The following is a 19,642-nucleotide window of genomic DNA, read 5'->3' on the forward strand; positions in this document are numbered from 1 at the left end:
AGGGGTGGAGGCACAAGAGACATGGTATTGAGGGAATTCGCCCACAGGCTGCGAAGGGGAGGGAGAAAAGCAGGGACATGGGGACGATCACAGACCTGCTCTAGAGCACACGGCGAGCGATACCTGCACCTTCGCTCACACCTCCTCCCGTGATTAAACAAGCAACTCCCCTGGCAAGCATAGCGAAGCCTCCATCTCCCACCTGTGCCCTTCACGCACACATTTTTCCAGGGAAAATCCCATAGTCTCCCAACATCAGAAGCCTAAGCCAAGCCCTGAAGCCCTCTGTGATGTGGTGTGACAAACAGGGATGGGTACATGGCCCGCATCGTCCTCCGGTGCAGGGCGATGCTTCTGCGCGTGCGCGACCCTGCTGAGAGGCCGGGGCCATCTCGCTGTGCCAGAGCGGCGAGCAAACGTCGTGGCTGTGCCTGATCGGGCGCAGCACAGACCGCAGCACTTGGCTCTTGAATCTGTCCCCCTCCTCCTTGCTGTTATTTACGACTGTTTAAAGCACCTATTGAGCCCTGTCTGTAAAAGGCCTGGGTGCTTTTTGATCATGCCGTGAATCCTTTCCTCGCAGGCTTCTCCAGGAAAACTGCATCGGTCCTGAAGAGCTGCACACGCTTCTGTTCTCCTCAGAGGAGGAGTCCCAGGCGAGGATTACCGAGCTATAAAAGCGGAAGCGGACTGCTTGGCAGAGCATTCCTTGAGATTTGCCAGCCTAAGCACACAGATGTTTCTCAGATGGGTGAATTTGGAAATGAAGATCTACGTGGCATCTGTCAAAGGGCTAGTGTTTCTGATCTGTGACAAACACTGCGCAGGATCCTGTCTGTCCTGCCAGGCTAACGCTGCACACAGCAGATCTACCCATCACTGAAACTAATCCCGAGTAATTTATTAATCTTCTTGTGCACACTCGTTTGTACCTCATAATTCTCTTGTCCATAATGAAAAATTATCTCTTGTTGCAGTTGTCCTTCCAGAGCCAAGGAGAGCTGCAGCAAAGGCACCCAAATGCTTTCTGGATGATGGACCACCCCTTAACTACAGGTTTGTCACAGCAGTCCTCAGATGTGCCTGCAAGCCCCCTCAGAGGGAGGTGTTTCTAAAATAACTGCAATAACTTTCTTGCCAATTATTTTCTTCAAGGAGCCGATCAGAGCAAAGGGAGCAGCTGCTCTGTCAGACACCGCACGGGGCAGCACGCCCCAGTGCAGGCTGCTGCAGGAGAGGGAGCTTTTTCGTTTCCAACCAGTCCCAAAATTTGTTCCTCCCAATGGCCTGTGCCTTGTGGAGAACAGGACTTTTACCTCAAACAGCTCAAGCAGTGGCCACTCTTGAGGCTCACATCCACCACTGCGCAGGGCTGATCTGGTGCTCAGGGTCCAGCGCAAGGGATAAATGGGCAAAACTGCAAAAACCCTGCGCTGGACCCACTGTAGCACTACCCCTCCATCCCAGCGCTGCCGAGAGGTCCTGCCAGCCTACCCGCTGGGATGCGCGAGGAGCGTTCACCCGCGCCCAGAGCTGGCTTGCTCCGGCCGGAGGGCAGCACCTCCCACTGCAGACGGCAGAAGCTCCCTGCTCTGAGCGGGACAAGCTATAGATGGGGGCAGAGAAGATGAAAAGGATGTACAAACACCAGAACACATTTGCTCATTGTGAATCCCAAATCATAACTCTTCACTTTGGAGTATGCAATAAAAATCCAACTGCAAAGTGCTTACAGTTGTTGTAATATTCTGTAAATCACGAAAGAAAGAAAAAAAGAATTAGACTACAGGTTTCTGAGGAGTTATGAATTACGGATTGTCAGCCTCAGTTCAGACCCATGCTAAAAATCTTTAACTAATGCATTAACTCTTTCACTGCTACTGCAGATGAAAGCATTAGGGTCACAAGATGTTACTGTTTCAACATCCTGCTCCAATTCATTCAGATATATTGTAGGTGCCTGTTGGACCCAACACCCCTTTCTGCAGAGTGAGATTTCTCATTCAAAGCTGCTGAGATTGTTAATTAATCATTAGAGCATTGCAGAAAGCATAGGGAACTCACATTCCCTACATAAAAAAAAGTCTGCCAAAAGTCAGCAAATGAAGAAGCCATGAAAAAGTGATGTGGCTTGCTGCTCTGAATAGCTGTGTGGAGAATGCAGTTGGTTAAGGCACAAGGTTAATACCACGGAGGCTCTGGAGAGGAGGTAAAGCGACATGAAACCCATCACGCTCATTCAGCTGCCTTGCACTTTTCCTTGGGGTTGCTGCTCCCTTTCTGCCTCCTACTCCACCTTGCTATCATGGACCTCTGCGGTCAGGGCACCCCCAAAGCCCCCTTCTTGCTGTGGAGAGAGTGGTACCTGGCTGTAAGTGAGCAGGAGGCTCAGGAAGCAGCTAACTTCCAGCAGCAGGAGAGCAGATGAGTGTTTTCTAAGGTGCCCTTGCCTGGCTGTTCATTTCTCACTGCTGGAAACCTCATCAGACCCCTAGAGTCACCGAATGCTGGTGTCCTGCCCTGGAGAACTCGCCTGTTCCCTCCTGGAGCCAACAGGCAGGAGAGCAGCCGTGCGAGCAAGGGGGAGCAGGCAGGCCCGCTGCCAGGCAAGCATACCAGACAGCACGTCCAACCTCAGGAATATTGATTAATATGAGGACATGACTGTCTGCAGAATGTCTAGTGAAGTGCAGCACTGAATTTCATTCATAAACATTAAAAAAAAAAGGCACAAATCCATCTGTGAGCCTACCAAGCCTCATGCTGTGTTCGTTCCCTCCCCTTCTCCAGCAGCAAGCTGAGCACTGTGCAGGCACCGGGCAGCAGAGAGGTGCTGCTGGCAGCATCTCTCCTACCGCTCAGCACTCCAGCATGTGCATTCAGCTGTGCCAGTAAACACACTAAATATTAAAATAGCATAATGGCAACAACAAATAACAACATTTTGACCTCATACACTCTTTGATCTGGGGATAACAAACATTTACAAACAGAATTTAGTGAGGAACAGATCCTCCAGTGCCAACTGCCTCTGCTCTAGACCACACTGCCTCACAAATGAAGAAAGCAATCACCCTTGCCACAGTATTCATTTTTTATTTCTATCTCTGACCTGCTAGAGTTCATTCTGCAAGTGTTACAATGGGCTACAGTTAAATTTTGCAGGACAGACACGGCTAGCGAGGAGGGATGTTGACAGCCCAGCGCAATGGCAGACAGCTTGGAAAGGCCACCCCAGCTAGTGGGTCACACAGGACATTTGTTTGCGCTCCCCAGCTGCAGGGAGAGCTGCACAACGAAGCAATGATTCAAGCTGAACATCTGTCTCTGGTGCCAATTATAAAATAATTTCTGATTTTGAAGAGTACTTGCACTGCTACTGTACAGGCAGCTTTAGAAGCAACTGCTTGGGCTGTCATTAAGGACTTGACCACTATGGCTTCGTAACCTGCACCCTCCAGCTGACAGCATCATCTGTCCTAGCACAACTCACAGCAGTTTTAAAAGGGAGCAAAATTATACAGTATCTCTCATTGCTAGAAACAGGGATCCCAGCACATGGATAAACTCATTAACGGCCGGCCTTGTGCTGCAGTTGCTTTCAGACAGTTTGCATCGTAGCAACATCAGCAACACGACCCTCTGTTCCCCACGCCAGACGAGCTCCTTGGCGTGATAAAGCAGTGCACACCAAAGCACGGAAAGGGAAACACATCTTCAGACCTCCACCCAGCAGAAGTTACGGACAGCGCACTGCGGGAGGGCCCGTGCGGGTCACCAGGGACCTGCTCCAGCCGGGGCGCACCGCGCCCGTCACAGGAGGCGATCGCGACAGCTGCCCGCGGGCAGGAGCCAGGGCAGGAGCCCCGCACCCGCAGCACCCGGGGCCGCTCCCACGGGGCGCCTGTCCCGGCAGGTGCCCGCCGCGCCGGGCAGGGGGTGCCAGCGGCCCCGCACCGCTCCGGTAGCGCGTCCGTGCGGGCCTGAGCGACCCGGCTCGGGCTGCCGCAGGCCGGGGCGGAGGGTGCTCGGGGGGGTTTCTCTCTTCGGGGCTCACGGCGGGTCCCGAGGGGCAGCTCCCTGCGGCAGCGCGGCCGGGCTGGCCCGGGCTCGGCAGGAGCTGCGGGTCCCCCGCGCCCCCCGGCGCTGGGCGAGCGGAGCGGGACGGGGCGGACCCGCCGCAGCCCCGGCGAGCGGCTCCTCCTCCCGCCGCGGAGCCGCCCCCCGTCCCGCCCCGCCGCCACGCGTGGGCCCGGGCAGAGCCGCGCACGGCACCAGCCTCCCCGGGGGCACCGCTGCCCGGTCGTGGGGACGGGGTGGGCGCGGGGTCCCCCCCGCACACCCCCCCCCCCCCCCCCCCCCCCGCGGGGCCGCCGGCACAGGTCAGCGGTAAAAGCGGAGCAGGGAAACTTCGGCCCCGGCTTCGGTTCCTGACAAAGGCGAAATGAAGTTGCCGTTTCTTTACCCGAATCTCCCCCGTTACACACCGGCCACTCGTGCGGGCGTTCCTCGGGGCAGACGGAGCCCCAGGACAGAGGGTGGAAAGTGGTTGTGGATGAGTTATGAGCAGCACAACGTAATTCTCCAGAACAAAGACTAAAAAACACGGTAAATCAAAGACAGAACTAAGACCACTCAAAATAAAGATGTATGGAAAATGTTCAGTTCATTTAAGGCAAAGTTTCCTTCCCTAGCAGGTTTACAGGTCGTGACAGATGAGCAGCACATAGGGAGATTTAGCATGTTCAAATCTTGCCTTTCTCCTCCCTTCATTGCTCTCACAGCCTCAGAAGTGGCCCTCTAAGGAACTGCAATGTGTGTGTGACCACACAGAGCATCACCCTGTATCATGTTAGGAGTCAGCAGACCTCAGTCTCTGGGCCTGAGGCTTCCTGGAAACAGGTGGACACATATAGGAGCGCCAGCATGCAGCTCTTGAGGTTCATGATATTCTTTGGTGCCACATTTCCTGCTCTCCCCTGCTCTGTGCAGGCCTCCTTCCACCAGCCATTCAAACTTATCATGGCAGGAGGTGCTTGGCATTCAGGCGCTCACCCACCTGCTGCAGAAGAGCTATTTGGTGCAACAACAGATGGACAGAGGTTGGTGAACACTAAACAGAGGACTCAAGGGGACCTGCCACACATTTCTCTGGTCTCTACTCATCCACATTGGCCTTTAACTTTAGTTATCATGAACAAAGTCTCCTCTTCTCCTCATCCACCAAAGCACAAGTGTTAGCATCCTTCCCTTCTGCATTGGGCCTAGACAACACCTTGCATGAGTATTATTATTTATACAGTGTCAGGAGCACGCGTGCCGCTTTACAGATCAATAAAAGGAAATGCCTTACCACTGGGGTTTGCAAAGTGTAGAGATTCTGCAGTGGGAATCAGTAGAAATTATTCATACAGTTGATACAGGAGAAAGCAGAAACACATTATATCTGCAGCACGCTGTGCTCCCACTAAAGTTAGTTACTTATCTCTAGGTACAGAAACGTTCTAAGCCGTTATTCCGCTTGTACCACTCTCACTGTTCGTACAAGGCAGAGGTAGTGTTTCAGACCGGCAGCCAACAGCTAATACCAAACTCCCGGGAAGATCCGACACGCAGACCCAAACTGATAAAATATTCCAAGGTAAACCCTGCAGGCGTCAGCAGCTGACGGCGCGGAGCCTAATCCAGCCCGGCTGCCGATACCCGAGTGACGCATTGGCCATTCTTATTCATTGTGATGTTCATTAGTACTTGGGGAATTCATTACTAAACACATACAGGTTACCTCCATTGTAGCTACTGGAAGAAACAGGCACTTCTGTCCTCAGTTATATATTTTACAACTGTAATGACATCAGTAAAAGGCATTTTGGGATCGGATTTAAAAGCGGGTAGTCAAGGCAAAGCATAGATGCCGCAGTTGTGAGGAACTGCCACAAATACCTTCAGCAGAGCTGGATATTAAAACCTGTGAGCTTGTTTGGTCAGAGTAAAGTAATAAACCACTATGTTCAATCACATTGGAATGCAAGGGCTGCAGCGAGCACGGTGATGCCTCTCTGCTGCCATGCCACCTTTCCAACAGCTGCTCCATGCAAACTTTTCAGCAAAAAAACCCTGAAAAGTAAATTCTGACACAGAGAATACACAAAACAATATTGCAAAGAGCAGCAATGACCAAAAACTAATCATCGTGACACTTCAGCATGTATGACCGAAGAACAAGAGACCTGTTGCTGAGAGGCAAAGGGCAGCTGGGCTAAATTAGCTGAGCAAGTTTGAGTCTGGATAGTGTCATTAGGAGAAAAGCAGAACTATGCCATAAACTCTAATGAATGCATTAATGGATGGCTTGTGCCTCTCAAAAGGGGAAAAAACGGTTTAAATAAAGTTATTAACACAGCCCACCTGTGTTTGGCTCTTGGACTACGTTGTTTAAATAGCCCATTAACTCTTGGAGTAACTAATCTTGAAAGTGAATATAGCCTTTCTGAAGTAGACATTTAACTACATTCATATAATTCAATTAGATTGAGCATTCTTAGTCCAAAGCCAGTATTCCAGGCTTTCATCTCTAATAATGGTGCACAACAAACTTAGTTAATTCGGTGTTAAAAAAAGAATTTGCGTTTGCAATGGTAACCAAAAATAAATTGCTGGACTGAACCCTAAAATAAAACATGTAATTTAAGTGGTAGGAGTTAGCATTATTAGAATAATAGGGAATTTTGAGGTTGTATTTAATTCTAAAATCAGTATTACAAGAGTGAGCAGAGTTTTACAGCTCTGCCTTAAACAGATGAGGGAAAATGAATTTTTTTTAAAAACTGATATTGAGATAAAGTTTATTTTCTGGGTACCAGAGCTCACATCAGTTAACAGACAATATGCTGGGCTGCTTCTGCTTGGGTTTTTGGGGGCGTAGGAAGAAGAAAAACAAATCGTGGCCTGAACAAGTTCATCCAGTTAATAAATAGTTAAAGCAAATTCATTAGGAAACAGGAATTTTATAGATTTAGTTAAAGGTTTCTTCCTATTTATGTCACTGAGAAATGATAAAATTCCTTTTATCACTCTACAACTTGTTAATGTTTTACCCCAGGACCACTTCATCTGTAATAAACATCTTAACAAAATATGCATCCCTAGGGAGGAACCGTTAATTTCCTTAAGGCCTCACACATGTAATAGGTTTTTATTGCATGCAGGTGCTTTGTGAAATTGCATTGACTTGTAATAAACGTCCAGTAAAGAGCAGGTAGCACCTAAAAGGGGGAAGTGTTTGTGCACCTGTCTGAAGAGAGACTTAACACACCCTAATCCTCCACGGGCTTCTTCGGCTGCACATAGACACATCAGCGAGCCTCACCTTCTAGGGCGCCTGCTGCCTCCAATCACGGCAAGGTAAATGCTTGGATTTTTACAGTTGTGTTTAACCAGCTTAACAAATAGATGCTAGGTGAATTTAATATATATTCAAATGTATTTATTGCTGCTTTGGCTAAAATTGCAGCGTAAATTACAATCAATTAAACACACTCTAAAGGATAGGGAAAATAATGCACGGCAGATTTTGCTTTTGTTTCGTAGGAAGTTATCTGTGTAAGACTCTTCATGGAATTAATATATTTTATTAATCTGTTTAGCATTAAGGATAAAGAAAGTTTAACATAATTCTTACCAGTAATGATATACCTCAGATATTTCAATGAGGATAGCTTTGCCTTAGGTGTTTAATTTTGAGAGGTTATTTTTTAAAAAACAAAGATGTATCTGTGGTTTTCCACGGACGCTGATTGAAGAGAGCTATTTTGCTCGTCACAGTAATTAACGGGAACAAAAACTCTGCATTTCAAGAGCATCCCCGTCTAACAGCAGCATCGCGTGCATACATTGAGGCTCTTTGTTGTTCAAGCAATTCTGTGGGAACGCTTCAATACCTGCGAGCAAAGAACTGCTCCCTCCTACCCCGGGGCACGCGGTAGGTATGTCTGAAGGACAACAGTCACAGAAAACTGGGGAGTTAATGTTCTGTGTTCCCATTTGAGGCAATACCACAGATTTTGTATCTTTGAGGAATTTCTAAGTTCAGTTACAAAGTCCAGCACTTGCACAAGTTCTTCATAAAGCCTCTGCATATTTCCTTCCTCCCCCCACTTTTTTTTTTTCTTTTCTAAATACAATTTCCCGGTGAAGGGATATCAAGGCAATATTGCAGCTAGAAGCCAAATAAATGCTTCTGGAGACCTCGAGTAGCTCAGACTAGAAATCTTTGAGACGAGATTGGATCAAATGCGTCGGTCTGAAGCTGCCGAGGCTTCCCTCGCCCCGGGGTGCCAGCAGCAGCTCGCCGAGGGCAGCGATACAGTCACTCGACACAGCCCTTGGTGAAACATAAGGCAAGCTCTTTCAAAAGATCCTACGACGCTTAAAAATCCACGTTTAGGTAAAATTTTTACCCAAGTGCGCAGGAGAGCCTTTTGACCTTTAACAGGACTATCACTAAAACACCCAAGATGCTTCTTTGTTTCCAATTTGGGCATTTTTGAAACCTGTGACCATAAGTAAGATTAAGAACTTGAAAGTTTTTACCAGCCCAGGTAGAAGGACATACGCTTCATAGTCCAAAGCATCACCTGAAATATTTATTAATGACTGAAGCATTTAAGCTCAGCAGAAGTCTGTAAGAATCTGAGAAGTGTTTTAGGTGTGTGGTTAATTAAAACAAATATTTGCTTTTCACTGACACCTTCCTGAACTGGGTACATAATGTAAAAACTCAGCTGTGATGTTATTGAAGTCAAGAATAACAACAAATGAATATACTAAAATGAATCCTGACTTCTTGGAGGGGGGAAAGGTAGATTTGCTCATTACTGAGTTATAAGAAAACCATTCCTATCAAAGTGAGTGAAAGAGACAAATTTAGAGTTCTAGGTGGATAAATAACAAAGAGTAGGAGAAAAAAAATCTAAACAAAAAAAATTAAGAACAAAGACTGAAATGGTGAATTCTGAAGAAAATCTCCCTGAATTTAAAGGGCAGAGAAAAAAGAAACAATAAGTAACCTCACACCTGAGCTAAGATGGCAAAGAGATGAATAGCACTGCAAAAATCAGGAAAGCATTTAAACCCATCAGTCACCCGCACGCAGCCCCATTAGGGCCGAAGGGGCTGTGCAGGCACGGGGGGCTCTGCCAGAGCCCGGCCCTCGGCTCTGACCCCGCCAGCACCACATGCCCAAGGCTGATGAATTACACGCACAGCATCTACGAGGGCTCGTTACAGAACATTGCACCAGGCTGCGGGAGGAGGTCCCGGTGCGCGGGGGGTGTCGTGGGAGAGCAGAGCAGGGACACACGGGGATGCCAAGAGGCTTTGGGAGGCTCCTGCAGCAGCTGGGGATGGGGATGGGTGGTGAGGAGCACGAGGCACTGCCGGGCACGAGAGCTGCTCGGGCACTGCTCCCGTCCCAGTGCTGCCCCGGCTCCTGGGCTGAGCCAGGCCAAGAGGAGAGACCCAACAAGAAGCAGCTTTTTGTGGCTTTTAGCCAGGAAAACCCACTGGTGTTGGTGACGGGGCTGGGGAAGGGGCAGCAAGAGGCACATCCCGGTGCCAGCGGTCCCAGCCCGCCCTGGGAGAAGATGGGCGGTGTGGGCTGTGTGATGGAGCAGGGGGTGCAGGGGGGACCCTGCTGTCCCCAGCCTGGACGGGGGAGAGGTGAGAACGACTGCCAGGACCACAGTCACGATCAGTGGGGCTCAGTCTGGCACAACAAGAGACAGTGACATGGACCCCAAGCCCCTGGGGCAGGAGCTGGGGGACAGCGTGGTGAGCGGCTGAGCTCACTGCCCTCCTCTTCCTCGCAGGCTTCGAGTGAGCCCTGTCCTGTGCTGAACCACAAATAGGCCAGTGGGACTTAATGGTGAAAGGAAAAAAGCTTATACTTGTCAGTAGGCAGCATCTGAGTTTTTCCCCCCCCTGAAATGGCCATACAAGTATTTCCTTCCACTCGAGCAGCTCCTGGGGGCAGCCCCAGGCTGCGCCGCCCACGCCAGCCCCTCTGGAAAACCCTGGCCAAGGCACGAGCTTATGCGGGTGGAAACGAGGAGCTGCCACCACGAGCAGTTTTCTGTGATTTCTGGCGAGAAAGCCCCCCGTTCCCGCTGGCTGCCTGGCTCAAGCCCACCTCCTCTTCCCCCCACAACTTCGTACGGAACCGCTGGCCCCGGGACAGGTCGTGGCTGTCGCGCAGCGAAGCGACGCTGCCAGCGCCAGTGCGGGGCAGAGGCGCGGGGTCAGCGGCTGCGCCGTGCGGGACGGGGCGAGAGCAGCAACTCGTGTTCCTGCGGCTCCGACTGAGCTGCTTTTTAAAGGGGTCAAATAGTAGGAACGATCATCTTCAAAGAGAGAGGATTTATAGAGGCTGCCGGGTCCCAGGCTTTGCCCGTTCCGACGGGCGCGCTTCCTTCGCTCGTTACCTCAACCCGCGTCCCACGGGCTGCCCCGAGAGCTGCGATTTCTGCATCCCCGTGGCTGCCGTTTCATATATTCCCTCAGAAAAACTTGACGTAGCATCTTGATTTTTCAAAGGGGAAAAAACCACCACCAACAAACTGATCAAGAAAAACAGTCAGCCCCCTCAGTACTAAGGAAAAAATAGAGACAGGAGTCGTAGAGGCAAATGTAATTAGGAAACATATGAGAAGATTCAAAAAAGTTCAAAAGAATATGAGAAAGGAAATGTATAAAAAGTAAATAAAACACATTGTTTAAAAATGTTTCATATTAGACTTCCCCTATAAACGTTTTACTTTTTATTTTATAGATTTCATGCTATTCTAATCAACTTTATTTTGGTAACTTCACAACTGAAACTGCAAACCTTACAGCCTGTTTTCACATTTCTGGTGTGTCCTGTCAGTCTTTTATATCTCTCTAGATGGGGGGAAAATAAAGTCAATGAAGTGAGCCAAAAAATTCTAATTTCAAAACTTTTATAGAAATTTCTCCTGAAGAAACTCAGGCACCACATGATGGAAAGATCATAAAGGTTTGGTGAAAACAGTTCCAACTCCCAGACAAATCAAAGACTAAATAGTTTACTATTGCTTATGAAGAGTATGTAAACTTGTAAAGGATATTAATGAAGGTGTAAACTCTTACTGAGGAAAAACAAGTCTTTGCTGTAGAGGGCTGGGGTATTAAAATAAAGCAAACACAACACCTCATCTGCCATGCCTTAAACTGCGCCAGATCGCTGGAATTAGAGGAGCCAGGTAATCTAAAAAACAGTTTAGAGATGCAAGGCTTTTGCTGGCCTGCAGTCATCTGGATGAAGGTCCCATCTCATCTTTACAATCAAAGAGTTAACTCTGATGTCCCAGCACACAAATAAGTAAATGTGGGATAATTAGGAAACAAATTCTGCAAACATCTTGAAAGGGGCTGGAGACCTTTGATCTTTATAGAAAAGAAAACATTACAATACAGTCTAGCTTTTGGGGTCTGCACACATTTTATACCAAGGCAGAGGATGGTATCTTTCTTAAAAATCAAGTAACACCTAATTCCATCATACCCTAATTACCTTAACTGATTTCATATGTCTAAAGGTATTTCACCAGAAGATTAGAGTAGAAAGAGGGACTGACAAAATAATTAAATATGCAATTTGCCAAGCTTGGGCAATATGGCTTTGAAATCACCTTTTCAGGAAGTTTTACAGCTTGTTCATTGACATATATATTGCAGCCTTCAGATTCTTATTTAAGCTCTTTTGATTACTTTAATGGATTAATACCCGAGTACCATCAATGTAAAGTCTAATACTCAAGCCTGTTTCTAATTTGCCAAAAGTTGCACTAGTTTCCTTTGGGTGTTATGATAAGAAAAAAATAATCTGTATCTTGATACATGTATGTTTTTTTCAAAATAATAAAATTCCTTCTTCCAAAATAGCTCTGTGGATACAGGAATAGGGCTGTATCTAGCGTCCTTTTTGGTTACATGAAGTGCTTTTGTGTTTTCTGAAGTTTTGGTGACCTAACCAACATACACGCAGCCATCAAGAGCACGAGGGGTGGGGTGTTTTACCAGAAGGGCGCACAATTACCGCTTCAATCCTTTCAGGTTTACTTTGGGCGAAAAAACTTCTAATGAATTAATGCCTGGAGCCTTCACCGCTGCACCATTTCAGGGGAACACAGAGCGGGGCCGGCGCGGCAGCACCTGCCCTGGCAGAGGTGTCCCGCTCCCGCGGCATTGCCCGCTCTGCCCTCCGGCCCCGAGGATGCTCCTGCCTCCGGAGCCGCCGCACGGACAGCTCTAACCACACACCCGCGGCAGAAGGACAGCCTGGCCGCGCTCCCAGGTCTGTCCTCCAGCCAGACACAGGGAGGACATCTCTGTACTCACAGCAATAACGATATTCCTCCTTCTCCCTCCTGCTCTGCATCTTTAATGATGCAAAGTTTGCAGAACAGCTTCCCACCCAAGATCTGTGGCCAGCTAATGGAAGCCACAAAAGCAGCCACGAGAGGTCAAAGCAAGAGTTGCGCAACCAAGACTCTGACACTGGCCAGGAGCAAATGCCCGAAGCAGAGCGGTGCATCCCACGGACGCTCCTCTGACTCTCCATGGCCAAGGAGCTTCCCGAGACACAGGTGGTTTCTGTGTCTAGCAGCCCTCCATCAGCTTCTTCCCTCCCACCTCTCATCACAACCTGCGGTAACGCATTTCACGGTATAACGACACACTGTGTGAGGAACCACCTTCCTCAGCTTGTTTTGCCCAGCACAACACAGAAAGGGTAACCTGTGCTACACAGAAATACACCCACACACAGCTCAGCTGGCTTCTTGTTTAAAGAGCAGCTGTGGCTCTTTCACCCAGGTGAAATATAGAAGGAACACTGCTGAAGTTGAAAGACGTTTTAAGAAATAAAATGAAAATACACATCTGAAGAGTTAAACAATTTGGCTGTGGACACCCAGAGCATCACTACCCAAACGCAGTTCAGGCACGAACCAGGCAGACAATCGTGTAGCAGGGAAAAGGCAGCCAACTTCTCAAGCACATGGAGCAGTAAAGCTCACTTTACTTAATTCACCTAGCGAGGTTTCTTGCTCTGCCCTGTGCAGAGACAAACCACCATCCAAAATTCCTTGGGAAATGAGCCCTCTCCTTCTAACATGTGTTTGACAAACCTTCCTGGGCTACTCAGTTACTGGCCATGCCCACTGCAAGTGTTCCCACAGCCAAGGCCCACACGACCAGGGCTAACACAGCTTCTGCTCCCACAGCATGCACCATCTCTCCAGTTCAGTTCAAGTTTTGTGAAACCAAAAGGAAAGACAAGCTTTAAATATTTAAATAGAAAAGAAATTCAAGCTTAGAAATGCACAACACCCTGGATACCAGAGAGGGGAAAGGTCTTCAGCCATTTCTCTGGAAGCCAACACACATTCTTTTACAAAGAACAGTTTTTCTCAAGATTTAACAAAACAATCTAACCCAAACCAGCACAGACTTTGCCTCTTCCTGAAGAATTCCAGCCTAATTATAAACTTCCTCTGAAATATGAAAAAATATAGCTGGTACTCACAGTTTGGAAGAAGATGCAGCCAGCAGCAAGTCTAACACAGCCATTCTGCAAATGGCTGCTAATTGGCTCTACACCTGGAGGAGATGATGAGAAAGACCTTCCCAGGCCCCTCCTTTTATGGTCAGTCAGAGCCTGGCTCTGCAGGCTCGCACCTGGTTAACTTTGTGTGGGGTCATGCCGGCTTCAGGGGGACTCCTGGTGTGCTGTGTCAGTGCCCTTCCTTCTCCTCCATAACCAGACCCACCTCGAGATTGTTGGTGTTGTTTACCTACTGACTTTTTTTTCAGGTTTGTTATTTCTCTGGTACACATTATCATTTGAAGCCATCAGAAATGACCCAGGACAGAGAGGGCCCTTGCTGACCCCAAACATGTGTGTGATGTCCGTGGTTAGGAAGGCAGGCTGTGGGTTACTTGGAGGTCTCAGAGCAGGGGATGGAGAAATGCTGGTGGACTCTGGTCTTTGCTGCCCACAGGATGCTGCTGTCCCCACTGAGGGGAAAGCAGGAAAAGGATGGTGCTGCTTTGATGCCAAGACACAGTTCAGGGCCTGTTTGTTTATTAGTGTCCATAAAGTTTCGCCAAGTGACACGTGTTGGGATTAAAAATACAGGTAATGTCAGAAATGTTCTCTGGAAGCCACAGTTCAGCAGACGCCTTTAAAAATGACTAATTGAACCACAACAGAGAGACACCAAACTGACCCAATCCTTTCTGTCTCTAAAATCATGTACATACACTGTATTTCAGGGTCAATTTATCACAACATGCCCCTTCCTCACTGGTGCATAGCGAAAGGGAGTGCACGGACATATTTATAGCAGTCACTGCTTATCAGATGGTATAAATACGTCTGTGCTAAAATAAATCAAGACGTGGACGTGAAGCTCGGTGACCCACAGCGAGAAGGAAGTGCTGGTGAGCACCGGGGCCGCGGAGCCTGTCCTGCGGGCACGGCAGGCTGCCACCCTCGGCGCAGGGGCGAGTTCCCGTGGCGAGGGCAGCACGGGGCTGCTGGACACGGCGCTTCGGGGGGATCTGCTGTGCTGGTGCGTTTCATCCTTGCACCAAGGAGCAGACGGAGAGGATTAGAAGGAGCCTCCTCTGTACTCTCTTTTTCTGATCATTCCTCTGTAGCTGTTTACCTAATTGCATTTTGGATATAATGAAGCTCCCCAAGACAAGGGTTTGTCCAGTTTATCCTAGTCAGGTTGGACCTGCCTCCTGTGATGTTAGTGGTAAGGCACTGTTAAGGCACGTCACGCTCCTCTGCTGAACTATAGAAATAATAAATGGTTTTCCTAAACTTTTAGCTGTTACCAATTTACTCTAATCTCATTAGCGCTGTTGTCCAAATTCTACACATCCCTGCAGCTGAAAAATCCCAAGGAAACTTCCAGATAGCAGAAAAACAACAAAGTGGGTTCCCCGTTAACCATTGCTTTTAGGAGAACAGTGTCTGGTGCATCCCCAGATGCGGAAATAGGCTCAGAGTGAGGCAGTGCACCGAAGAGGTGCAGGGAGACTTTTAATTCAGGGTCATTTCTTGCTTCCTCGTGCATCTTGTGTCTCCTGCAGCCTTGGGAAACAGCTGAGAGTTAAGGTTTGCCAGAGTGAAAATACAAATATATTGATAGGAAAATCAGTTTAACTTTCAAACAGCAAAACATAATAATTCACAAATCAACAGGTCTTGGGACACAGCTGCTGGCAGTGATGCACAAAGTATTCACAAAGAATTGGCTTAAGAAGACGACTTAGCAAGAAAAATGCCAGCAAACACCACCAAGAGAGAGCTGCTCTGTTCCCTTATGGGGACCGTTTAGGATAATGCCCACTCCTGTGCCTGGACAGCCACGGCCTTCTAAGGATAAACTGATTAAAGAACATTTTGCAACCTATAAACCTGCTGCAGTTTAAAAGAACTCTTTTAACCTTGGAGGTCCTATTTTCCTTAATAAGAAGTTGGGAAACCCCTTGCTTTCCCCAGTTTGATCAGCTCATTAACGGACTGACAATATCTCAGGAGCTGCTGATACTCAATGCTTTAATAATAACATCTGCTGACTTCCTCAGGGCCCTTTTCAGAAGAAATTAGGTACAGGTTTGCATGCCAAAGCAAGCAGGGATGTCATGAATCTGCATCCAGCTGGGAGACGCAGACAGGCTGCAGAATCGCTGTTGCCACAGCCACGGCGAAGGCGAGCCCTGGCCTGGGGACGCAGGTTTTGTTCCCATCTCCCCTTTTACGAAGAGCATAAACCCGGGCAGCCACGCCTGCCCCACGGCCCCCCTGCCCCGAGCATCGCCCTGCGCGAGACCGAGAGGGCTGGTAACTGCTGTGGGATTTTTTTAATCTAGTTTCCTATGAAAACAAGGTTCCTGTGATCCCTGTATGCTTGTCTGTCTGCCTGTCCTGCCCAATAACTTTGAACTCTTTTCTTTACTGATTTAAACCAGATTTCACAGAGAGGTAGAAGCCTCAAGGATAATTAAGTTCCTAAAAGTTTCATATAAGTAGGCATTCGGGCAGAAAAAGGAATTTAGAGTTAGAACAGGCAAAACGTTTGCATTAAGGGCTTTGAGTCCATCGACTGGCTTCTGCCGACTGCGACAGGTCACTGCCGGGAGACTGTGGGAAAAGTTGTGGGTGCAGGTGGGAAGAGCAGAAAATCTTTGTGTAATTCAGATAAAAGTCAGTCACAGGAAACAGCCTCTGTTACCTCCAGCGCTCGTGAAACGAACTGATTCTCACGTATCCCCGAAGTTTGTACTTCTTGCTTTTTGCCGGCAGCGTGGCCCAGCTCGTGGGCACGGCGGCTTTCCCCGTCAGCAGCGAACTCGTTGGTCCCTACACAACAAAAAGGTGCGTGTTGGGGAGCCCGTTGGCTGCTCCCCTCCTTCATCGCACCTTCATGCGGCTCAGCCCTGCTGCGGGCAGGGCAATTCGCAGCGGCATCCCACCGCGGGGGATGCCACCGGGCAGCCGTGCCACGGCACCGCGCAGCTGCCCCCGGCTCCTGGCCTGCCCGTGTCCCGCCCGGTGCTGCTGCCGGAGGGCGGCGGGGGTTACGGTGCTGTGGGACACTGTGCCCTGGGTTCCCATGCCATGGGTCACTGTCCCGTGGGTTACTGTGCCGTGGGTTCTGTGCCATGTGGCCACGGGCGACTCAGGCTGTTTGTGGTCTGGGGGTGGAGGGGGATTTTGTACATGGGGCTGTTTATACAGGTTGCAGAAGTGTTGTTCCAGAAATGAATCCAATTTAGCAGCATCTCGGTGTGCTGTCATTAGCCCCTCACACGGTGCATCTTGCCGTGTCATTCACACTACGTCCAGTGCCTGGACCACCACCCCACCCCGCGCAGGGCTGGGGAGGAGCTCAGGAGAAGGGCCGGCCCGGCTGCAGTTGGTCCCTCTCCCTCCCCTCGCTCACCTCATGCCTCTGCTTTTTGCCTAGTGCATCCGACCAAGCCCTTGGGTGCTCCTGCGGGACACGCTGCAGGGAACAGCAGTAACGCGCTGCTCGCCTGGTTCTGAACTCCTGCTGGGAGCGTTTCCCTGGCAGGGAAATGACCTGAAATGACCTTACGGCACCTCTCGGGCTCCCCGTTCTCTTGACACTTCAGTGACTTTGTAGGCGCCTCCCCCAGCCGCCACCAAACCCAAACCACCCAAATCCCAAACCTTTGCGTGACCGTGGGAACAGCCCACTCGTGTGCTCCCAGGAGGGCAGCGCCCAGGGAGGGAGGGACGCGGCAAACCAGTGGGCAGACTCACCTGTTGGGCACGGGTGTGAAAACTCTCCTAAGAGCAGAGCGCAGTCTCCTCCGACCTGCGTCTGGTCTGCTGCAGCGAGGGCCTGACAGCTGCGGGCAACGCCAGGGCGCGTGGACCCTGAACCTCGGAGAGCACCGGGACCTGGGGCCACGTCCCCTCCATCTCCCCTCCCTCCTCCACTCCCCAAGCGGCTGGAGAAACAACCAGTTTGTGAATTTTTTCAGTGATAACCAACAGTGAATTCCTGCTTCTGCTTTAACGTATTTTATTTTTTTTTTTAATATCCTCTAAACTAAAAATTCAGGAAAAAAAGCTACCAGTGCAAATGTTTCAGCCTGGGCCACGAGGCGCGGGGGGCTGCCCGGTGTGGGTCCGCTCAGGGGCTGGGGGCTGCTCTGAGGACCTGCAAGGGCAGCGCAGGAGCCAGCCTCCGGGCACTGCCAGCAACTCTGTCTAAGTCTGGGGCTAAGCCTTCCCAGAAAGGCCTTTTTCTGATCATGAACAGCAAGTTTTCAGCTAGAATTGCAAAAAAAAGAAACAAATGAAGGACGACGTGTTTTTTCCAACACGTGGCTGCAGTTACTCGAGGACAGAGGTAACACACGGGGTTTCACAGCAACATTTTGTTCACAGGTCAGTTTACGATCACTCGTGAATCATCAGCATAATCCCCAGGGCTTCGCGCTGCACTCGCCAACCCCAACTGCTGCTCCCTCCCACGGGGGCTCACGCTCTCCAAGCCTCGCCGGGGTGCTAATGGGGACACGTCCCTCCTGCTGCCACCACCACGCAGGATTACCTGGGGTTTCTATGGCAGCCCGTGTTGGCAAGCGCGGGGCAGACGCTCCTTTACGTGTGCGGGTACAGCTGTGCAAAGCTACGACACAGCCCGGTCCCCACCGTGTGAGTGGGTGGGAAGACTGTAAAATAAACCCTGGCAGAGCAGCTGGGTGAACACTCAGTTTAATTTAAGATCCAACACTCACAAGTCAAACGACAAAGTGGTCCCACTTGGGGTGTTCTCGCAGTTTTTGGTTTAATCGAGCAAAATTCTAGAGGTCAAATTTCACCCCCAGCAGAAGTACGTCATGAGACTTCCAGCGTTTCTGGTGGAAAAAACCCCAGCCTAGAACGCGTTTCCTCCGGAGAGCTGCACTACGGTTTGATCAGGCTTTTTCTCCTTGACACGTCGCCCATTTTATTAACTTCTGCTTTGCTTTAAAAAGAGGCATCTACCGTTTTGCTTCCCTGAAGAAGCTCATAACGTTATAATTCAAGTGTCAGGACAGATTAGGTTAAATGTACTGTGTGATTCCCAAAGGAAAACAAACTTCCAAACATACTCAGTTTGCCTTGTTACATGTCACGGGTTGCATTAGAGCTGAACATGTAGTTCTGTCGCCTAATGTGTTAAAGTTGGCATGGGTTTTATTCTCTGTGCAAGGTGAGAAATTACTTAGCTAACAAAACATTTCGTTTCCCCCTCTTTGCGTTCTTTCTTTATGAGATTCTGAATGTGACATTTTCACAAAAAATCCCTACACTTATTTGTGAAAAATGTATATTAAAACCAAAACACATCAAATGGAAAGAAATCACAGATGGTTTTATTCACAAGCAGTAGAATTAATGGCCTTCCCTACTCTTTATAAATATTGGAAGCAGATGAGTTCATTACTATTTCACTCTAATAAAGAAAACCTGCTTTATTTTGACAAGACATCTACTTATCTAGTGTTTCTACTGAATAATAAATCTATTTTCTTTGGAAAATAAAAGAAATGTTATCAATAAACAAAAACCTGCCTGGAAAATTTGTCAATTAAAACCCCCCAAACATCTCCATTTCTGATAGTGCGAAATGGAATTCAAGGGATTTTGAAAATGTCACTAATTTTCAGAACAGAAAGTTTTGAAATGTTTACTTTGTGGTTGTCTTAAATTTTTACATCTTTCAACAAAGCAAGCAGAAAAGTGAAAACATCTGAAAAGGCTTTTGAAAAGAAAAGAGTCAGCACAAGCTGGATAAAGCTGTGGGCTCCTTTATCTGCGAGAAATCTGCACACATGGAGCGGAGTTCAGGGCTTTTTTTTTTAACTACGCATTCAAGCACTTCCCGGTTCACAAGCCAGGCTACAGCGAGTCTGCCAGGCCTTCAAAGTACTGCTGGCAGCCCGTCCTGCGCCGGGACAAAACATCTCACCCTCGGGAAGCAAAAGCTGAGTCATTTTTAACCCCCAACAGCACTCACTGATGTGG

General features: G+C 48.9%; 1 protein-coding gene across 1 annotated transcript in view; it reads right to left on the minus strand.

The window, feature by feature from the left end:
• The window catches only part of LOC137670991 (collagen alpha-1(I) chain-like), a 49,759-nt gene extending 33,195 nt beyond the window's left edge, over window positions 1-16,564 (minus strand). The window contains exons 1-2 of the mRNA XM_068414208.1: window positions 16,517-16,564; window positions 16,361-16,456 (exon numbers count right to left, since the gene is read on the minus strand). Coding sequence (XP_068270309.1) covers window positions 16,361-16,456; window positions 16,517-16,564 — 144 coding nt within the window. The remainder of the gene's footprint in view (window positions 1-16,360; window positions 16,457-16,516) is intronic.
• Window positions 16,565-19,642: the final 3,078 nt, after the last annotated feature.

This window comes from Nyctibius grandis, chromosome 16 (genome assembly GCF_013368605.1).
Source record: "Nyctibius grandis isolate bNycGra1 chromosome 16, bNycGra1.pri, whole genome shotgun sequence".
Taxonomy (NCBI): domain Eukaryota; kingdom Metazoa; phylum Chordata; class Aves; order Nyctibiiformes; family Nyctibiidae; genus Nyctibius; species Nyctibius grandis.